This window comes from Numenius arquata, chromosome 10, assembly GCF_964106895.1.
Source record: "Numenius arquata chromosome 10, bNumArq3.hap1.1, whole genome shotgun sequence".
Taxonomy (NCBI): domain Eukaryota; kingdom Metazoa; phylum Chordata; class Aves; order Charadriiformes; family Scolopacidae; genus Numenius; species Numenius arquata.
This window is the reverse complement of record NC_133585.1, coordinates 6,043,099-6,066,165: the sequence shown is the minus strand read 5'-3', so window position 1 is coordinate 6,066,165 and position 23,067 is coordinate 6,043,099. Positions and strand designations below refer to the sequence as shown.

Here is a 23,067-nt window from a genome sequence, read left to right as displayed (position 1 = left end):
ACACACGCCATGGGATTGTTTCCCAGCAGAGAAGGTGAGCCCGTTACCCCTGAGTTTATCGAACGACACCAGACACAAAACAGTTTCATACTTTTTCATACTTTTTTCTTGAAAGCTGGACTGAACTATTGAAAATATTGGAAACACATGTTTGCTGGGGCCACCGAGCCCCAGCTGAGGAGGGGGATGCAATGAAGCTGCTTAAGGAATATGGAGCATAAGGCCAAAAGTAACTCTGAGGAATTTAAGATTCTAACCCAACTGGTTCAGAAAGCTCAGAGCCTACCTCTCTTGGAACAAACTGACCTATTTCCTTTTGGTCAACAGAAGGATACAGAGCTAGATGCTCCCTGCCTCACTAAGTAGGGGGAAAAAGTTGTTTAGGGGACTTGCTTACACTTTCTGGGAACACTACTCCTGAAACTGGTTTTGGAGAAAGGTATTTGTGGCATAAGTGAATTTAAGCACACAGTAAGCAAAACTGAGAACATTTCCAGTTGATGGCATGATGGGTTCTATAAAAAAATGACAGGTCCTGCAAAGTTGCATCAACATCAAAAAACTGAGAGCGTGCTTGAGGTGACCTCCCTGGTAACTATGTCATCACCTCTCTCCTCCTTATTCATATTCAGTAACATTTTGAGGCCTGATCCCGAGCCAAACCTTTCTTCCTGCTAAGATCAATCTAATCAATTGTAAAGAAGTAATCCAGAAGTTTTCACAAGTGAGGAAAAGACTAAATTCGTTACAGTTATATGCCCATTTATATAGAATGATAGGAAAGCGAGGAGGAAATCACTGACAACAGTGTAGAGCTAATGTGTGACGGGCTTTGTAGATTACACACAGTAAGTAACATTTAGCCAAGGGTACTACTTTGCAAGTATGTAGAAACCTAATTTTAAAAGCATAGAACCAGTTGCAATGAGCCAGTTATGTGTTTACAAGATTACAAGCTTATCTGCTTTTAAAAATGCAGTTCTGCCTGCAAGTATTTTTCATAGATGAATCTGTAATTTTACAGACTATTTTTGGATTAAGCATGACATGACCCTGTGGACACATATGGTTAATATAAAGCCAAGGTTTGGCTAATTACATAACAAATAGTAAATATTTAAGAGACATCTAAGCCTTCAGCACATATTGCTTTTTATAAACAAGCATGAATCTGTTCATTTTTCAAAATTATATTCTCAAACTTGTCAGTTTATTAGAATGCTAAAAAGCTCAATTGCTTTAGATCAACAGATCAAGTTAATCATGATTGAAGAATAAGAACTGGGATGAAGATACAAGCCCTTGAAATATAGGCTGATAGTGGGAAAGTGTCAGACCGCTGACGTACAGAAGATGGTGGGACACAAATGCTCAACATAATTTAGCATCATACTATTCTCTCTTAGTGTCATCCCTCTTAAAAGTCATTCCAATCAATGCATTATTAAGAGGAAATAAAAACATATTCTAGTTTAAAACCAAACTTCTTTAAAGTACCTAACAACAGTATGTAGGTTTTTTTTCAAAAAAGGTTGCACAACCACAAGAAACCAAAAGCTTATGATTAGAAAGTGAGAGGTAGTGTGGAAAAACAAAAAAAACAAAAAAAACAAAACCAAAAAAAAAGGGAGACATTATAGTTTTCTGAGGTGTGTATTCTAAAAACATTATTGTGGGGTCCCAAGAGCATCTATCTGAAAGCTTCCCAAGAATTCTAACTTACTTTTTTCCCTTATCTGCCAGTCCTACAAATTCAACTTGAAATGTGTCAAGCTACATTCTTCCAAGTTCACATGGCATCACCAGTAATAAAACTTGTGTAATGAGAACTTCCCAATTCTTCTGAGGAAGAGTAGGCAATAGAATAAAGCACTCTAACTGCTAAGTTAGATACATGGCAATAACAGTATCGTTAGAATGAAAATAAGCTATTAAGAAATTGAGCATAAACCGAGAGCACCCATTCTGAGGATGAAAAATGTGGTATTTTTTATATGCATTTCCAGAAAACCAAGAACAAAAGTGTGCTGTTTGTTGCCAAGGTTGTGTTGTTTAAAATCCAAGTTATAAAATTCTAACAAGACTTGAAATCCAGCACTTCAGTTAAAAAGATAAAACTTCAAAGACTACTTCTTGCAGTTCTAACCTCAGCACTCCCAAGTCAAAATAAACACTGACAAAAATCATGCAAATATGGCCTGGTCAGCAACACTTGCCCTGTCTGCGAGCTATCTGCTTTAGATACTTTAAAGTCACAAGCCCTATTAAAAGATTCAGTCTTTTTTTTTTCCCCCTTCTAGATCAATGTCTGCTGCTAGACAGGCACAGTCTTAATTAAAATTACAGAAGGAAGCTGAGAAGTAGTAAAATACTGTCTTCACAAATCTGAATTTAGTTTGTTGGCAGAACTCTAAAACAATACATTATTTATGAACTGCATGCAGTTACATGTATGCATATTTTATAGATTTAATATAATGGATCCAATCATTTGGAGGGATTGCAAGAGCTCAGATTAAAGCAAGATGTCACATATCATATTAGATGTAAAGCCAAAATTTAATGAGACAAGTAAAGGTCAGAGCAGCACACTGCAGTTTCCATTTGATACCCCCACTCTCCTCCCTGTTCTTAAGCAAGCACCATAACTTCAACCTTAAACACAAAGGAAAACTAAAAGTTAGTACAAAAGGATAATCCCAATGGCAAGACCACTAAAGCAAACAGGAAAGTTGCAACTTCAGTTTGTATTTCAGAAGCTAAATGATTGCAACTCAGTTCACCTCTAGTCCTCATTTTTGAGAGTATTATGACACAATTTTCAGTGATTGATGCCTGATAATTACAGCTTGATCCAGCAAAGTCTGAAGTTACTAACACTCCCTACTGGTGGGTTAAGAAAAATGAATAAATCCCAACAACTGCGTCTAATAGTAACATCGCACCTCCAGAAGTGCATTACCTGCACTTTTACCGATTCCAACTGTTTTCTGCATTGTTCTGCACTCAGGAAACCCCACTATCATTATTCCTCTTCCCCGCTCCTCATTCTTTATGGTGTCTATTTTTCCACTCCGTACTGAAGTCTTAAATGAAAATGTATTAATTTCAATAAGACTTTACCTTAAGGCCTTAGAAGTACTCAATCTGCTCTAGTTAAGACATCTTTTCTCTTCCAGGGGAATGAATTTACACCCAAGAAAGATGACAGTGGACACGGCAAATCAGACTGGGATGGAGGAAACAAGGACGGGACAGCGAGGGACTCAATCAGAACAACATTAGAATTTTTATACTGTTTTTCTCTTTCTAGATTACTTATTTCCTATCCTCTCAAACAGTTTTGCCTTTTCCCCTCATAACATTTTCTGTCTCCACTTTCTTTACTTCTCTGTTACTGTTCCTCTCCTAATATGAATTAGTATTTCCAAGACATAATTTGCTCTTAATTTCATCTCATTAAGGAATGACTAAACTGTAATCTCATTTATTTTATCTTTTCCATTTTTATGCCTGTTACTGTCATTTCTGGAATCCATCAATCACTTTCCTCCCCCTCCTCATTCACAACATGAGTTAGGCCAAGTCAAAATAATTTTGCCTTTCTCACTCTTCTCAAGATCAATACACGTTCAAACAACTTTAATATCCCAGAGAACTTAAACATAAACATCCTATCTCACTGGCTTCAGTACTGCTCTTAATTACTTTTATATTGATCTTGGTACTCCCTTTCACCATTTTGAGGCATTTTAAAAAAGTATTGTACTTACAAAACAATTTATATAGTACACTTTTGAAAACTAAGTGTGATATTTCCGGGTTTCTGCCCCTTTATCATTTGTCTTCCATCCTCTCAATTTTTAAGCCTGCAGTTTTCTCTATTTCTTTTGCAACAGAATAGTTTTTCATTTGGTCCTTCCTTTCCTTTCACAGAGCTTTCCCTCTAATGTGTGTTTTGACCCTGCTTCCACATTTCATTTTGCAAAAATCTGCCTTCTCCATCGTACATTAGATGCATTTATTCCAAAAAAATCCTTTCTGTTGTCCCAGACCATTTTCTTTTTCGGACCCTGCTGAGATACCCTGTCCACAGAATGTCCACTTTGGGCTGTCAACATTCCACTTTCTGATGCTCACGATGCTCTCCAACCACCACATACTCCTGCAGCGTCCCACACGCTCTACTTCTGCTCTGCTGCAAGACAACACGGAAAAATTACCAACATTCCCCTTAGTACCTTACCCGCCAAATTTCTCCCTCAAGGCTGCACTTCAGATCTTTCCTTACTGTTAACATGCTAGAAAAAAAATAAACATCTAATTCTACTCTTCACAGCTTGACTGCAATTCTGGTTAATTCTTTGTAAACTTCTAAAATTCTCATTTCCATTATAGTTGATGCTGCTTTAAATTTTAGTTCCAAACCCCATGATTTAAGCCTCACTTTCTTCTCAGTTTTCTTCATAATTCAGAGGTTCTTCCTATTGCCTCTTTCTGTGATTACCATCTCAAATTTCTCACACATGATAGATACAGTATTCCTAAGACTTTTTTTTTTTTCTTTGGTTTTTTTTTTTTTTTTTTGGTAAAGAAGTTGGCTTACCCTTTTCAGGAACAGAGATACAGTCTTTCTTGAGTAGCTCTCACTATCTTTACAGATACGAAAGAAACATCCAAAATATATGAACATGTATCACAGAAGTGATGATCACCATACACCACGTATGCAAGCATCTGACAGTTTCATTTTTCCTTTTTAAACACATTAGATACTGTAAGTTTCCCCTCCCACTTTGCCTTTGGGTATTTTTGTTTCAGCACAGTTGCTTTTCTGACCCTTAAAGCAGCAGACTGTTTGAAACAAACAATTCAATGACCCTTTTCATGAGTTGTTTCTTAAGTTCTTCCTTTATTTTTATTCCAATCATTTGGCTAATTGCTCTCCAATTTTCTTACTACACTCCTCAATAATACACTCTTCCTGCTCAGAAATAAACTTTTCAAAAAGCAACTGCCAGACTTCAGAGGCTGTTTGTTCCTTTCCAGCCATTCTGCTCAGAGTTGTACTCCATCGCAGTCAGGCTTCCAAGGATGCTTTTAACATTATTGCTCACCAACTTTTAAACAATTGAAACAAACTTTTTTTTAGTTTCTATTACTCAGTTTTTAACACACTTTTTCAAGCTTTTCCCATAAAGTAACACAAGTTGAGAAATGGACAAGAGGTATATTCTCAGGATTTCTTCCCCACGTCTTCTCAAGAGAATCGACATTCATTTATAGTGTGACTGTCTCAGAGCTCGGAACTTATTTATTGGTCCTTCTCAACCACCAGTCAGGCTTCCTGAATCAGTCTTTGCTTTCTCCCGCTATGTTCAAATAAATAAATATATGTTTAAGTTACTCAGATCTAAGATTACTCACACACTTATTTCTCCAATATGCCAATGAGTATTGCTGCAAAAATTCTTCCAGATTTTCTAGTTTAATTTTTGGTTTACATTTAAACTATTTTTTTCTATCCCCCCATTTTTTTTTGTTCTGCTAAAGCTTACAGAATAACAGATAATCTTCTTTCAAGATTTCCAGAATTCTCTTTTCTCTCTCTCTCACATCCTCCCATCCCTCTTTTTAAAGCCTCTCAGTGATGTTACGTTATTCATGCACAACTGTTTGAAGTTTCAGTCTTATTTGAAACAAAAACTAGGAGATGACAACCCTTCTGGAGACAAATACAATTCCAGATGGCAACTGGAGCCGAATGAAGCTCCCAACTCAGAGCCAAGGTAACAGGAAAAGTTCACTGACAAAACCCGATCAGTATAAGAAAGGAGCATTGACATAGAACCCCCTACATTTCATATATTTGAATTCCAACTTTTTCACTGACTCTATATAATTTCTGTGTACTTCACAGTATAATTGTTGAACCCCACCTGGACCAATAGATGAAGAAGCAGTTAAGTATGAGACACAGTTTACTAATAGATGAGCTGATGTCAAAGAGGTCACTCCAAGGAGAGATCGAAATAAAATCTCGGGCTCTCTGAACACTTCAAAGTTTAGAAACTCTGAGTCTACCACATGCATTTGCTTCTAAATGTCTTCAAACGATGTTGGAATGGAAGCAGAATTTCATGCCTCTGAAGTAATAAACCCTTGCAGAACTCCCTCCAAAAAGTTGACCTCTAATCAGCTGTCATGGACAACACCAACAGGGTTCCACCTCTACACCATCCCCATCCGTCAAGCAACAGTCGTACTGACACAGAATGAATTTAGTAACTTGAGCTCTCCTGATGAAAAGGATTTTTTTAAAGTATCAGAAGCAAAAAAATGGCTTTACTACACTGTAAAAAAAAAAAAAAAAAACACACCAAAAAAACCCACCCAAAAGCTCTGAAAGCTGTATGTAGAAAACATAACCATTTCAAAGTTATAATGATATATACAATAAAACACATGCAACTTAGATTTCTCTCTGTTGTGAAATATTTTTATCACAAATATTTTCAAGACATCTGGGGTCTCAGAAAATGAAAAACTTAGTAAAGAATCAGTAACTATTTTGTACAAAAAAGGGCCAGCAATTATTACTATAATGAATTTTTCTTTTTTATTGGCGGAGCAACCTTTGTTAAATTATCATTTAATTTCTTCCAAATGTGCATTTAATGCTATCTGGCAGTAAGTTTTAATTATATAGGAAGTCTGGAAATTAATAAGCCAGGATCATAAACAAATAGGTTATAACTACAGTTTGCATATTTTTATTTATAGGATTTGTACATCTATCACAATCTAAAAATATATACACAGGTATTGTGACAAAAGGCATATTTTAGTTATAGAAAAGCGATTATACCTAAAACCCAATTTATCATTACCGTTCTTCATCATACCCAAAGCCAGAAAAATTATCTTTGTATAAAAAAATAAGTTTTACATTTCGATCTTTTATGGACAAACTTTCAAGTTCTTACAGGATAGATGTGGTTAGAATCACAGGACAATGCAGGCTAGGAGGGACCTCTGCAGGTCTCCAGTCCAACCCACACCACTCAAAACAGCGCTACCCTCAAATTTAGATCTGTTTGCCCAAGAATTCATCTTGGTAAGTTGTAAAAATCTCCAAGCACAGAGATTCAACAACTTCTCTCCTTATCCATTCTCATTGTGACTTTTTTTCCTCTCATTGGAAGATTCTTAACTAAAGCTAGCGACCTTGTCCTTGCCTCTTGTCCTTTCACTGTACACCTTTAACAAGAACCTGGCTAAATCCTCCTTACAACCCTCTCTTTCACTTTTAGGTACGTTGTAGTTGTAACTATAACCTTAACAGAAAGCGTGGGAAAAGAATAAAGAGCACAACTTCCAAATAAATCATGTAAAAAAATACAAACACAGTCTGAGCAACAGAATCACAAGCACCCACTCAGCAATGCTCATGATGAACACAGACAATACAGAGCATCAAGCTGATTCAAATTCAACACTTCAAATTATCAATAATTCTTTAAGGAAGAACAAACCTGAGCCACTTTAACGGAATTTTGAGTAGAACCACCAGCATGATATTCTACTTTGAACTTTTTCACAAGTTCTTCAAATCTGTTAAAAAAAAAAAAAAAAAAGATGGAGAAGATTAAAGTTAATCTCTACATTTTTTTGTTAGTTTGCTTCCAAAAGAAAACATGAAGATTAGAAGTAGATGACATCATGTTATTTGAAAACAAGGAATTCAGATACATTAGCTGTTCCAACATGGTGCAAGCTGGAAACATCTATTGGGATTTTGTCCAAATTACAAAGCAAAATGTGACATCAACTTGAATCCTTTACCTTAAAGTTGCACGTGGAGTAAATAACACAAAAAACATTATCTGAAGCATAAGGTTGATTTGTAATGAACCGTTAAATTGGTAAAATAGATGTTTGAAGAAAAATTATATAAATATAGACATTCAGATACTTATTCCACCTTGTTAAAGCTAGAAACAGAATGTAAAATCAAGTGAGAAGATTGAGGAGATCTGGTGCCTGTTTCAAAATTAACTTGAGCCAAACAACAGCACTATGTTTTAAGTTTTCACATGGAATAGTACATTTTGACAGGTGAAGCGCTTTTATGAACCCATCTACTAGTATGTGAGAAAATCTGATAACGGAAGAGCCAAGTGTCTCCAGATGAGCTTTCAAATCCTTGAAGTCATGCTACTATGAAAACACAGCATTCTCTGGTAACATTTGGTAGTTCATCAGGTTGGAACATTAAAACAAGTATTTAAACTTTTAACGGAAATATCAACCTTCGTATTTAAGATCAAACTTTAGGGTTAAGACCCCGATAGTGTTCTATAAGACGCTCTTCCTTGTCCAGGGTATGTTTTGCATCTTTGATGACCACAGCTTAAGCCCCAGCCTTCTCTCTAGTGCCGGGCTGTAGGAGAGGGAAGTAACGGGTCTCAGAGCAGGAAAGGAGAAGGATGGAGTTGTGGAGGCTGCAGGGAGGCTGTGCACAAATTGTATCATGCCTTTAAGTTCTAAGCAGGCTTCAAAAGGAATGGATTAAACAGCAGGATTAACAACCTCAGAAGACATTAGACTCAGAAGGAAGTACTCCTGCGGGCAAATTAAAATGTTTACTGTAAAATTTGTTCGCACATTTGAGGTTCAAAATGACCTCCAGGTCAACTCTAATTAATAGCATAGGTTTGCCCTTAAAGTCTATTAACTTTAGATGTTTACCTTTAACAAATGAAGCGTATCCAGTTAAATGTATTTCAACATATTTTATTCTATTCACCTTTAGCATCTTTTGTAAGTGACACATCTTTATTTCACACCCAGTGAAAAAATGAATGCTATCTGCCAACCCTACCCTTCCTCTCCCCCTCACAACCCTGATCTCATAGTATGTGAACAACGGCTTTGGGGATAGATTTGGCAAATGACGATTTGTTTGTTTAAAAGGTTTTGATTTTCAGTACCATGTTACTAATAAGAGCATTTTGATTTCTACAGTACTTTCCATCTAAAATGTTTGAATAATGAGCTACTCACTCTAGCAAACTACCAATGGGCAGACAATTAGAAAGAACCATGAACTAAATTACTACATATGCTTTTCAGTTATCCACCATTCTATGTCAAGCAATTAAAACCTCAAATGATAGCAAGTAGCTGAGAATAAGAAAAAAACCCAACAGAAACCAACAGGTTTCCCAACAATTGCTTCTCAAGCAAAGACGTACAAACCATCACGAACCAATTAAGTATTTTGGCAATATTTTTCCCTTAATTTAATTAATATTTTAACTTTTCAATCAATTTGAGTGTGTACTGCCCAAACCACGTGGTTATTTTTGTATTCCTGTATATCTACAGGCATGCCAACTGATATTTTAATTCCTTTAGGTAAAGACATCTAATGTTTCAATGCTTGTATTACTTAATGCACGTTAAACCTTATAAACTTAGCATCCTGTAGTAGATCACCCAGGTTAGCAGCTCTACAGCTAGATCAGTATGTATTTAAATACTTATCTTGCCGTTTGAATGAATAAAAGAGGTTGCATCTGAATTTGGGAAAAAAATTGGAAACAGCTTTAAAATACTGTCTGTATGATGAAGATTTCAAGGTGACAGCTATGAAATCTAAGAAATAGTCTGAACAAATTATTTTACAATTACTTAATAGAATAAGACAAACAATCTTTCACTATTTCTGATTGAACATTTAAAGACCTAACTCTGTTTCTTCGAATTAAGAGCAAACTCAACACCTCTAAAGGTCTGCTACATAAAATAGAACATGAGTCCGTACAAACGCAAGAAAAGTGATTTTTTGCTGGTCATTTTCCATGACACATCAAAAGGATGATATAAATTGTGCTGCTTTCATCCACAAGAGCCTGATAACCAAGTTGTACCAAGAACGACCTCAAAATTAAGAATGCCAATAGCTTTTTGTCTTAAGAAAATGAACAGTTCGATGGACATTTTTCAAAATGTCAGCAGATGGCACAGGCAGCGTGGGAACACTGACTTTGTCACTCTCTGCTGTGTGTCTGACCTGCAAAGAGATGACTGTCATTCCAGCATGCCTCAGAAACAGGTATTTGCTTTTATAAACCTCTCTATTTTAAGGAAGTAAGTTCAACTGTAGAAACTGCTCTGAGGCCTGGGAATGCTCAACAGAGCTTCTGTGTGTGCTCCAGGACTAAGCTGTTATCACACTTAGGATAATTCAAGAAAATTAGAACCTTATGAGCAAGACTGAATAATATTTTTGTTTCACATTCTGCAATTGTTGGTCTTTCTGAGTATTTCTTAAGGCTCTGCTATAGCTGAGAACTGTGACCCTTCTCCTGACCTAGCAACATACCATTACCTTAAATAACAGAATAATAAATCCCACAATCAGCACCATATAGAGGGGCCCCTATTTTCGGTACCATGAATTTGTTCACCACATTACAGCGTATTTTAACAAAAACAAGTTTGCATTTGCAGCAGCATATGTTTTCCGCTGTGATACTGCTGATCAACTCTAGCACTGACCAAAGAGGATACGTTAATGTTTTGCTCAATTATACTAAAGGCAATAACACTTTTGTCAGTTGCTTTTTTTTTCCCCCTACCCTTTTTTATAAAGGATTGCCTCCTAATTGAACTTGATACTGAGAGGTGAGCCTTTTCAGTAGGTTCACTTTTGACAGAGTTAATGGCTATTTTAAAAAGAAAAAAAAATGGTAAGAAGGTAACAGAAGAAGCTATTTTAGAAAAGAATACAAACAAGAATGAGAATAAAATTTTTTACACTTTTTTTTTTTTAAAAGAACAATACACCTCCTTACATCACAGGAGGTGGAAGCTTATTTTTAAAAGGCGCACACTCCTCTTATATATGCCATACCATTACCTCAAACTGGAACCAGCTAACAGAATTTCCCCCCAGTAAGTATCACGGCTGACATCTTCACCAACCTGTTTGTCACTCAAACCATTCATAACCTGAGCATCACCATTCATCTTCTCTGTGCCCTCTTCCCAAACTCTGTTTAAACCTTAAACTATTCTCTCGTAGCACCTCTTAAAAAGCATGATTTCCTGCACTACACAGATAAAAGCACTCAGTATCTAATTCCTTCGGAGAGCTGCAGAGATCCTCGTTGCGGGCTCTCCCTCTGACCAGCTCGCTTCTCTCCCCATCCCTCCCCCAGCCCCTTCGCACGCCTTTCAAGCAGAAGCCGCTTCTCCACATTTTCAAGGTCCTGCAAAGCGTCAGGGCAGTGACCACACCATCCTTCAGTTGGTACGCCCAGATTTACAGCGGCCTCCGGGCACAAAGCAGTCAAAAAACCACCTTTTTTCCTCTTGCTAACCCATGATATCATCCAATGTCCAGTTACCAGCATTTTCTATGAATATTAGTAAATCTACTTTAAATCTTCCTTCGGACTATCTTTCACCATAATGTCTAAAAAAACAAGTCATCAGCAAGGCTGTGCGATTTCCCAAGGCTATTCTCCAACCTAACGACTGGCAATCCTCTCCTGGATCAATACCCATCTCTCCTAACTCACTCTATACACAGAATCTGAGGCATTTTTTGAGCTGGAACTATCTTCTCGTGCTATGTTACACAGCAACAAATACAGTCATGTTTGGCTCGCCATGGTTTCAAAACCAAACTGACAACAAATATAAGCACATAAAACATTCCCTACAGCTGGAGGCAGACAACATAAGGCGATGGAGCCGCAGTAAGGAAAATTAAAGCAAATCAAGCAATGCTGTTAAGTTTTTGGACACAACTTATAACAGACCACAAAGAAACTCTTTTTGAAGAGCAAAACGGCCGTAGAATACCAACATTTAACTGTCTTACATAGAGAGAGCACCAGGAAAAAACATTTCTGACGCCTATGTCAGAAGCTACTTATCTGCAAGAAGTAGAGAAATGTAATTTTGTTTTTCAGCAGGGTGTGTTGCCCTGGATATCTTTTGATATATCTGCTTATTACCTAAGATGTACTCAATAGCATACATCAGCAGGGAGCTACACTTTAAAAAAAAAATCAGCTGCCAAAAACAGCTAGAGAGGAGAGAAAAACAATTTTTGCCCTTTTTGCTTTGTATGCCAGATAATGACAGCCTGAACGTAAGACAAAAATCTGGTTATTTTGTATAATAATAATACAATATTTCCAGTGGATTTTCCATTTTTGTTTGGTATTATAAAAACCTTCAAAAACACAAAGATGGAAACCTCTTAAATAATCAAGAAAAGGTTGCAAGTTGCACATAAATCTGTAACTTCTGGGAGGTAAGCTGGGGCTGGGGAAGCAGCCTTTGTTGATCCCTCTAGAGAGGAAGGTAGAGTAGGATTTGGTAAGTTTTCAAGGTAATGGATGAATTTTAATTAGATTTTAATTAAAAATCATAATTAATGGTGGTTCTGACACCTTTCCCAGATATTTATTTTTAGTTGCAAGAAGAAGTCATATTAAGACATGGCAAAAGCTTAAATGTTCAGCTGTGAGGAGAACCAGACCAATACACTGACAGTTAGATGTTTGATCCTTTTAATTGCGTTTTTTAAAATCTGCTTAAATCTTCAAATTAAGTAACCTGTGTCAGAATGTCTATGAAATCACTCCATAAATTAAAGAAAAAAAAAATATATATGAGAGACAGTAAGCATCATATTATACAACCTGTTTTAATAATACTGGAAGCTCAGTAAAACTATAAGAAACGTAGTAATTTAATTATTTCCATTTTTAAAGAAATATTATTTCCCTTTTTTTTTTTTTTTTTTTTTTTAAAGCAAACCCTCAAGGAATAAATCAACACAAACAACTAACCAAAGCCAAACCTGCATATCCTGATTGTTTTGCGTGGCAGAAGTAGTTAAGCGTACATCTGGACAAGGCTGTCGTCTGTCACATTCTCAGTTTCATCACAGCCTGGGCCAGTGCCAGCGCGATGCAGGCAGCCACGCCGCCAGGCAGATGGGGCGCACGGTGTAGAAAGACAACCTTCCCTGGGCAGTGTTAGCAGGCAAGCTGAAGCTTCACCTTACGTAAAAAAAATCTAATTCAGATTTAAGGAAAAGGTCTAGTCTTGAGACGCAAATATTATATTTAAACCAAAAGGTATTATTTTTCAACAGAAGTAGAAGGGAGAATACTTTAGGACAAATACAGTGGGTAAAAAGTAATTCATATTTTTAACTCTAAAGGGGGTACCTAATTTCTCTAAATCGTACAACTTGGTGTCCAAAGTTCAAGCCCTCAACAGGATAGTTATATATATGAACTATTTCATCCCTAGCCTTTGACGTATAACCAATTAAGACAGATGCAGATATAATTGGTTGTTCTTACTTAAAATTGGACCAGAAAGAGCAAAAATACTGCCTTTTAGAAAAAAGGTACAATCACAGAGGTACATGAGAAAACTGTATAACAGCTGCTTGGCAATGACTGACTTTACCCAGAGCTAGTTCTTCTCCTTATTAGCTTGGCACAGAATTAAAGAGCTTGGGAACGGGTAGGGGAGTAGAGGGGAAGAATGAAACATGCTAAAAAGGAAGTACTGGAGACAGGTTAGCACCACGTTCATTTAACACAACAGAAAGCTAAATGTGTTAGGAATACGATTGCTACAATTGAATATAGCAGATTATTATATTTTTCTCCCTTTAAATTAAAGTTCAAAAAACAGTGACTCTTCATGGAAGTATTTACTGTTGCAAACTAGAATTTCACATGAAGTATTTTCCTAATCACCTCATCCAAACAAACAGCAAATGAAAAAAGCCAGTAATTCCAACCAGGTTAGGATTATGAGTACCAAATGTTAATATATGAAAGAAGAAAAAAAAAAATGCATAGGCAAATTGCAAGATTCATAGCTTTGAAATATTTTACCACAAATGTTAGCGAGGTTGAAAAAAATGCACTTAAATGTCAGTTTGATAAAAGCCAAAAGAACATTTTCCACATGTGTTTGCATTTAGGCATATTGAAACAAGATGGAAAAAGTAACAGTCATTCAAATGTAAGGTTAAAACATCAGCTCTTAAGGATCATGATTTAAAGACATTTCTCAAAGTAATTTTTTTTTTTCTTTTCTCAGCAAAGTCAGGCAAATTTATGTGAGTGTTCTTGAAAAGCCCCCCTTATTCCAGATTATCTAGATATCTTCCTCCTAAACATTATCTCAAAAATGTACATGAATACACTCAGAAGCATCAGCCACCACAAGCCAAGTTTGACTGTTGATATTCTGAAATGCTATAGGGAAATGAAAGGAAAAACTATACCACTAGATTATTAAAAGATTACATTTCTGATTCTAACTGTTGCTAAGATCTACAAATACATACACACATTATATATACACAGAGTACTTTCATGAACTTTAAAATACGTATATTATATATGATTACTATAGTATATGTCAAGGAGACTAGAATTTCTCTCCCTCTATTGAATTTCTAATGAAAACATTTTAAAAAGTTTCACCTGAGTATAGGCAACCAAAAATACTACTAGAGAATTTCTATCAGTTTGGTAACTCACTACAAGTTTATGCTTTCCCCCCAGTACTGTCTTTTTGGAAGATCTTCCAAATGATCAGCCAAGACTCCAAAAATCTTGTGGATACATCTAGGGATTTGCACCATAGTATTTGTTGCAAAACACTGTAGCCAGAAATAGCTCCCTGCCCTTATGCACAGGCAATAAGGGTCAAAAGACATTGCAGGGAGGGAAAAATATGTAGTATTTACCTTCTCCATCCTTGGATGCGCCAAAGTATGCTCTGGAGCACTAAGGAACAAGGTCATTTCCTTTGTTATTTCTCAGCAGTATTACAAAAACATTTACACTTGCTCCTGATGTTCCCAGTATACATTTGGCAGCTTGTATACAAGAATACTACTTCCAAAAAAACTGTGTCATTTTCTCTTTGTTTCTCATGAGTAGTATGGGAAGAATACATTCTTTCTGAGACCTACCAGTAAATTCTCCATGTCCAAATTTCCTTGCTATCTAATCAAGGAAAGGGCAAGGTTTTTTTCGTATTAGAAAGTACTATATTTCTTGACCCTTTTAACATCAATAACTTTGCCTGTCCTACAATAAAAATGCAGGAAAACAAGTGACACTGACTGGTTCTGAAAATAAGACTAGATTTACAAAATTAAAAGCAAATTAGAGATGATAATCCTAATTATGCAACGATCATATGAGACTGCAATAGATGCTTCCCACTTGGCACAGTAGAGACCAGGTGTTAACTGTCAATAAACCTTTAGTGAACGCTAATTGAAACTGCTCTTTCACAAGCAGCAACTTACTCCAGCTCACATCAAAGTGAAAATTTGTTTAACTTAATAGAGTATTTGCCAAGAATATTTTAATATTAAAAGTATGCAGTCATCAAGAGATCTTAGACCGTATCTTTGCTACAATTTAGATTATCTAAAGCTCTAGTACAAATCATATTAAGGTGCCTGTAAAGAGCTGACAAAAAAAAAAAAAAAAAAAGAGACATGCACACACACACACACCTGGCAGAGAGAAACATTTTACTATAGTAACTTTACAATTGGTACTTTTATCTATAAATACATCAAAACAGTAAAAACTAAGTTAACCAAGTTGCAAAGTTCAGGTTCTAATTCAGAGTCGATAAAATATCAGAAAGTTTTGCAGAGTTGTTCCAAAACCAAATTATAAACTAATTGTTTCCATACATCACTCAGATTAAGAAGCATTTTATCTGAGTAATACTCTCTATTAACACAAAGTCCAAAACAATGGTGACAGTTGTTAACCACAATCTAAATCACTTTTTTTGTTCTTTACAATAATATAAATGGTTCATGTTAATTCAACTACACTGCTAAAATAGCTATTTTTCTTTACCCCTAGTGCTATTTTAAATCAGTAACCAGTCATAGAATCGCAGAATCGCCTAGGTTGGAAGGGACCTTTCAAATCATTCAGTCCAACCATCAACCTAACACTGACAAAAACCATCACTAAACCACATCCCTCAGCACTATGTCTACCCGTCTCATAGATACCTCCAGGGATGGTGACTCAACCACTTCCCTGGGCAGCCCATTCCAATGCTGGATAACCCTTTGAAGTACAGAAAGTTTTCCTAATATCTAATCTAAACCTCTCCAGTGCAATTTGAGGCCATTTCCTCTTGTCTTATCACCTGTGACTTGGGAGAAGAGACCAAACCCCCCTGGCTACACCCTCCTTTTGGGTAGTTGTAGAGAGCGAGAAGGTCTCCCCTCAGCCTCCTTTTCTCCAGGCTGAACACCCCCAGCTCCCACAGCCTCTCCTCACAAAACTTAACTCTCCAGACCCCTCTCCAGCTCCTCACCAGCTCCGTTGCCCTTCTCTGGACCCTCTCCAGCTCCTCAACGTCTTTCTTGGCTTAAGGGGTCCAAAACTGGACACAGCACTCGAGGTGAGGCCTCACCAGTGCCGAGTACAGGGGGACAATCACTTCCCTCATCCTGCTGGCCACGCTATTCCTGATACAGGCCAGGATGCCGTTGGCCTTCTTGGTCACCTGGGCACACTGCTGGCTTATATTCAGCTGGCTGTCCACCAACACCCCCAGGTCTTTTTCTGCCGGGCAGCTCCAGCCACTCTGCCCCAAGCCTGTAGCACTGCATGAGGTTGTTGTGACCCAAGTGCAGGACCCAGCACTTGGCCTTGTTGAACCTCGTACCATTGGCCTTGGCCCATCGATCCAGCCTGTCCAGATACCTCTGGAGAGCCTTCCTACACTCAAGCAGGTCAACACTCCCACCTAACTTGGTGTCTTACTGAGGGTGCACTCGATCCCCTCGTCCAGATCATTGATAAAGATGTTAAAGAGAACCAGCCCCAATACCAGGCCCTGGGGGACACCACTTGTGACCGGCCACCAACTGGATTTCACTCCATTCACCACCACTCTCTGGGCCCGGCCCTCCAGCCAGTTTTTAACCCAGTGAAGACCACTCCCGGCCAAACCATGGGCAGCCAGTTTCTCCAGGAGAATGCCGTGGGAAAGAAACTGTGTCAAATGCTTCACTAAAGTGCAGAACAACAACATCCACAGCCTTTACCTCATACACCAAGTGGGTCACCTTGTCATAGAAGGAGATCAGGTTTGTCGAGCAGGACTTGCCACAGCAACCCGTGCTGACTGGGCCCCATCTTCCTGGGTGTCCTTCATGTGCCATGTAATGGCACTCAGGATGATCTGCTCCATGACCTTCCCAGGCACCAAGGTCAGACTGACAGGCCTGTAGTTCCCTGGATACTCCTTCCGGCCCTTTTTGTGGATGAGCATCACATTTGTAATAGTGAACTTAAACCAAGAAAACATTAAAAATACAGCAGGATATTTAAGTAGACCAAGAAGACAGTATACGTCCACTCTAAGCTCCTATTAACATGCAGTGAACTACAGTAATTTTCCTCATGAACAAATAACGAGGGCAGAAAAACTTGCTTTGAGCACAACCAACAGTAAGTACCAAATAAGATTTCTATTTTAGTTCTCTCGTTCTCTTTAACCTCCCTGTTTCTCAATGCAGTTCTATCTTAAGATAGTCACCCGCTGATAGTGGGTAATAACATGAATTTTTCTAACTCAAAACCACAGCCAGTATTTACTACCACAAGCACACATGCATACTCCCAAATCTATTTCTTTTTTGTAATTTTTCCGCTAAGTATGTAATCATGTGTCGACATCTTTATTTTCATTAGGTGGCACTGGAAAGTACTGAAGGAACCAACTCTTTATTATCAACATCTTAGGATACCTGGGGGGAGGAAGACTTAAGAAAGAAGGAACCAGAACTGTTCAGAAGGGATAACATGGAAGTGTTTTCCTTCCACTTTTGGAAAAGACAAAAACCTGTTTCTCCTACAAGCAGGACAAATTATGCCGGTGGGATGACATCCAAACAGTGCATACATAGAGTAGCCTACTACCTGAAAAGATGCATTAACTGCCTACTAGGGAGACAATTACAGGACAATCTATAGAGTCAGTGTAGTGTACTTAAACTAGCCATAAACAAATGAGAACAGAATTTGGAGGCAGGCTAACCACAGCAGCCTGATGTTTAGGAAAAGTTCTTTCTGCTAAAACACGGGGTAAGTTTTCCCATGCAAACTTCCATGCTACTGCAGTTACATTGATTCTGATACTTACACCAGCTTATTTGTAGATTTCGCAAGTCTTTTGACCACAACATTATTGTCTGCAATGTAGACAGAGGCCAAATTTCTAAAATGTAAAATATTAATCTTGACTAACCCAGTCTAAGCCCTGTGGTCTATTTAGGAGCAGCACACACTGGTAATATCAGAATCATTAAACTTGATTGTTTTCAAGCATTTTGTACAGTGATCACAGCCATATGAAAAGAGGGGTTAAAACAGTATAGGTTGAAGGGTCAAAAATATTTATCTGAATGAGTTAAGATAAAATGAACTCTTATCTCAATATTCCACTGACAATTGAAAAAAGCAAACCCAAATGGCTAAATAATCAATGGAGAGTATAAGTTATTAGCTCTAAAGGGAACATCCTCTTGCCACCAGAACAGAAAGGTCTCTTCAGACTTGTAATATGCTTTACAAGGGGAAAATGTGTAAACAAAAGAAGGTAAACATATAGATTGTAAGTGGCATTAAAAGTACCAAAGGTGACAAAGAGACTTGACACTGATGTTATTCTTTAAATAATTTCCTTTACGGAATAGGGCTTGGGGGTCTTTTTTCCCCCCTTTCTTTCATATAGTTCTACCTAAGTCTTTGCATAGTGTTCTTATAAACGAATCGTTTGCACTACCGAATTCTGGAATTTCAATAATAAAAAATGAAGCAACCAGATCAACAACTTTGATTAATGACTCTTACATTAAATTTTTTTCCTTGAGTGGTGACTGCGTTGTATCAGCACAAAACCTTCAAACATTGAAGGAAGAGGTTAAAGGAGAGACTATGAATTGCACACAGAAACGAAAAAATATTTAAAATATATTCTTTAGTAGGGATCAAAACAAAGATGCTGGATAATCCTTAAGAATAACAAACTGAATGTTGATGAATTGGGAGGTTTCTCAAGGATGGAAGCCTTACACAGGGCTTATCTAGTTAAGAATCTTTCCAGAAGATTCCTAGAACTAGATAACATCTTCAGATTTCAGAAAGTGAACGATGTTCTGAATTAGGAAGCAACTATGTATTCTTCTCTATTTGTAAAAGCTGACTGTCTCTTCAATTAACCTTCTTTCTCAAAAATGTTGCACTATTATGCCATTACTGGGCTCTTCATCAGTCTTCAAGATTTTAGAGATTTTCATATACATCATAATACAATAATAACAATAGTGAGTGCATGCTTATTCTTACAGGGAGATGATAAGTCTCCATTTCAACATATTTTCTAGTTGAAGCTTTAGTTACTTGACAGAATATCTCCTGCGGAGATTAGCCTATTATTATTTGCTACAGACCCTCTCTGAAAGCAAGAAGCCCATTTTCTCCAGATGACTCATTAACAAGCACGACAGAATGAAGTGTTCCAGCCTGAAATGCCAACAGCTAAAAATAACTCATCCCACAGCCTATGACAATTCAGTCCATCTCTTCGCTCCATAGGCACAATCTCAGAGGGTCACCTTTGGGGGAAAAAATTAGCATATGCAATGAACGGGGAGGGGGGGGGACACCACCCAAAAATTACAAGGTACAGAAAAGTTGCAAGGGAATAGTCCTGCATAAACAATTTCAAAAAGCTCTGTTCCAAGCAGTGCTAAAGGGCTAATTCCACAACAGAACAACAATTCATAGATTTAAAGGAAAAATCCAAATATTTGACCCAAATATGACAAAATTGAGAGGCTCCCTCTGATAAACCACTCATTTTGACTTCCCCTGTCTGTATACACCCAGCCACTACAACACTAACAGGGCATGGTTAGTGATACTCTCTGTTAGTTTTCATGCTATTATTAAGAAACGTGGGGTCAACTGTTAAGTTTCACAGAATCACTCCAGCTCTTTTGCTGAACAATACCTCTAAAAAGCAGCATTTCATCACAGGAGTTGTGCGTGAAAGAATTTATCTCCCCTCCCAAGAAGGCTGGAATGAAGGAGGAAGAAAATTACTGTCTTACTCTCAGCCCTGGAAAAAATAGGATTAAAAAAAACCACCAACAACAAAACACAAACCCCACAACTAGTCTTTATGAAGTATAGAAATACATTATTGACCAGAAAAAGTGGGAAATGAGCAGCTACAGATCACTGAAGGTTAATTTCTATGTCTGGAAAGCTGCTGGAACAAAACAGCAGTGCATAAGCACCTGGTAGTTAACCGTCACACAGTGACCATTAATTAGATATCAACATTTTCTTTACAAATCAACATGCATTTCCTCCTTCAACAAGATAACTGGCCTACTATGGAACAGAAGAAAAGTAGACATAATAAATCTCAACTCAAAAAATGTTCCTGGCATTTTCTCGTGTAACATTCTCAAAAGCAAACTGAGGAAATATAAAATAAAGCCAAGTATTCTTAAGTCGTTACACCAGTAACTGAAAAGCATCAACTAAATCTGTAATTTTCTATGTAATCAAATTACGTTTCAGGCTTGGTGCAGATGTGATTATCCTGTTCTGTTTTTCAGTCAGTATTTATTAGATAATCAATTACCTAAACTTAGCAAAACCTTAACAGCTGCAAAAGAAAATAAATAAATAAATAACTTTGCTCAATGTTCCAAATACAATTACGGAAAAAAAAATTCAAAATCTTTTCAAATGAAAGCTAGTGAGGATTAGCACTGATGAAACAGAAGTTTAAGGAACAAGGACCAAAGAGGAAGTAACTGGGATTAGGCATCAGTATCACTGGGGCAGGGAAAAGTGTCTGAAGGTAAGAGAGGATCAAAAATGCAAAAGCCAGGCAGCAACGTAACCCCATTGCCGCAGCGGGGGGAGCTGCGGGAGCAGGAGGATGTGTGTTTTTCTAGACTATAGGAGTAAGGATGACAACTGTTAGATGGAAGGAAAACATACTCTTTTCTTCTCAATAGTAATGAAGACCTCAACTGTCAAGTCCAATTTTGGTAGCCTACTTTGAGACGAAAAGCAGTTTAGAGAATTAATTGGAAGGCAAGTAGAATAAGAGGTATTAAAACATGATTTATAAGAAAAGAGTGAATAAATTGAGTTCAGTCAAGAAAAGAAATGTCTAGAAACAAGATGGACAGTTGAATAATGACTCCTACAAAGAAATCAAACAACATTTCTTCATGTCTCTTGCAGGCAGGCTGAAATGAGCTTAACTGAGACTTAGGCTATACCTTACAGAAAGCAAACCACATGTAGGGAGACACCCTACACAGAGGAGGGATAATCTCCTTCACCCATATTTTGAGAAAAATTAGACAAACTTTTAGATATTCCAGCTACATCTGTTTAGCTTGGTGCTATACAATGGACTAGAGGCTCATACCAATCCTCTGGGTCTATAATTAAACATGCAGGAGAAAACCAAATGACATTTCCTCAGTCGTTTTTATCTCTAGGCTGAACATTCCTTTAGTCTTCTACATGTAACAGCACAAAAGCTCCCACAGGAGAGAAACCAACACACAAGGAGACTGCAGAGGAGCTCACTGCACACTGAAGTTTTGAAGAAAACGGAAGTCAACAACTCCTTTTGTTTCAAACATGATCTTTCACATGTAGGTCACAGAAGATAAAGAATACCCAGCTGTTCAAGAAATCAGGCAACAGTAATGAAGTTCCAGAGAAACCCAAAGCAATTGCAAACACTTCTCCAAGTGGTAGAAACATTTCTTTAACTTTCCTTTTCACAAGAAAAATATTACCAAAAAAACCAAAACAACACAACATAAACCCAAACCTCAAAACTCAACCTAAATATCTTGTTGGGAAGAGGTAAAAAGGGAAACACATGTAAGAATACAAAAAAAAAAACCAACCACCAAACAACCCCAACCTAAACATGCTTTTGTAGATCTATAGACATTCCAGTATTAAGCTTGATGAGACTAATGCAAGAGCCCACAAAGACTAGAAAAATAGCTCAAGGAGCAGTTTTGAGTAGCTAGAGAAGACCAGAATGAGAGTTTCCCTGAGCAAACATAAGTGTTCTGAGGTTGATATGAGACCAATTTTAGAAAACTTATTTATTAAGAGTATGTCAAGACTTCACTTTGAGTGATGCATTGGATATGCATGAAGTAAAAATAGTCCTAAAAAAATAAAGTACCCTGACCCAAAAACTACTGCTGGTGTGTAAGATCGGCAAGGTTGAAAAATCTTAGTGTTATGATTGTTCTCTGCTCCTCCTAATAAAAATGGAGAACATCATCAAGCCAGAGTGAAAATCAACGGTATGAACACCATAAGCAGCTTTGGTCCTCGTCACCTTAAAAGGTAAATGGTGAGAGACTGAAACAGGTGCAGAGAAGAGAAACAGACACAATGAAAGTTGCAGAAATGCTTTCACATTAATGAAGACGACCAGGACACAGGCTAGAAGAGTCAATTATGGAGAGAAATAATCAAAATCTAGAAATTCATCAGTGGAATAGGTTGTGATTATTCACATCATCTGATAATACAAGAGATAAAGGCATAAATGAGCCAAGCTGGTGACAGACTCCAAAGATGGAAAAAAAATTTACTTCTACAAAATGGCACTCTTTCCTTCACAGACCGTGAATGTCAGAAGCATACTGGACTCAAGAAATTACTGGAGAAATTAATGGACAAAACAATTGGAGAACTGGAACTGGAGAAATTAATGGACAAAATTTATTTGCTAATAAAGAAAAACCCATCCCCACGCCCCAAAACCTCAACCATCTCCCTTTCACAAACTGCCTATATGTTATTTGTCAGAAGCTGGGAGAATATTCAACACTAATATAGAAATCCAGCAATCCTTGCCATATTTCACAGTCCTTCCCTCCGGTCT

At 37.3% G+C, this 23,067-nt stretch overlaps 1 protein-coding gene across 2 annotated transcripts in view; it reads right to left on the bottom strand.

The window, feature by feature from the left end:
• The window catches only part of ADK (adenosine kinase), a 291,102-nt gene that overhangs the window by 199,062 nt on the left and 68,973 nt on the right, over window positions 1-23,067 (bottom strand). For both annotated transcript variants that reach the window (XM_074154565.1, XM_074154566.1), the window contains exon 4: window positions 7,536-7,614. In XM_074154565.1, coding sequence (XP_074010666.1) covers window positions 7,536-7,614 — 79 coding nt within the window. The remainder of the gene's footprint in view (window positions 1-7,535; window positions 7,615-23,067) is intronic.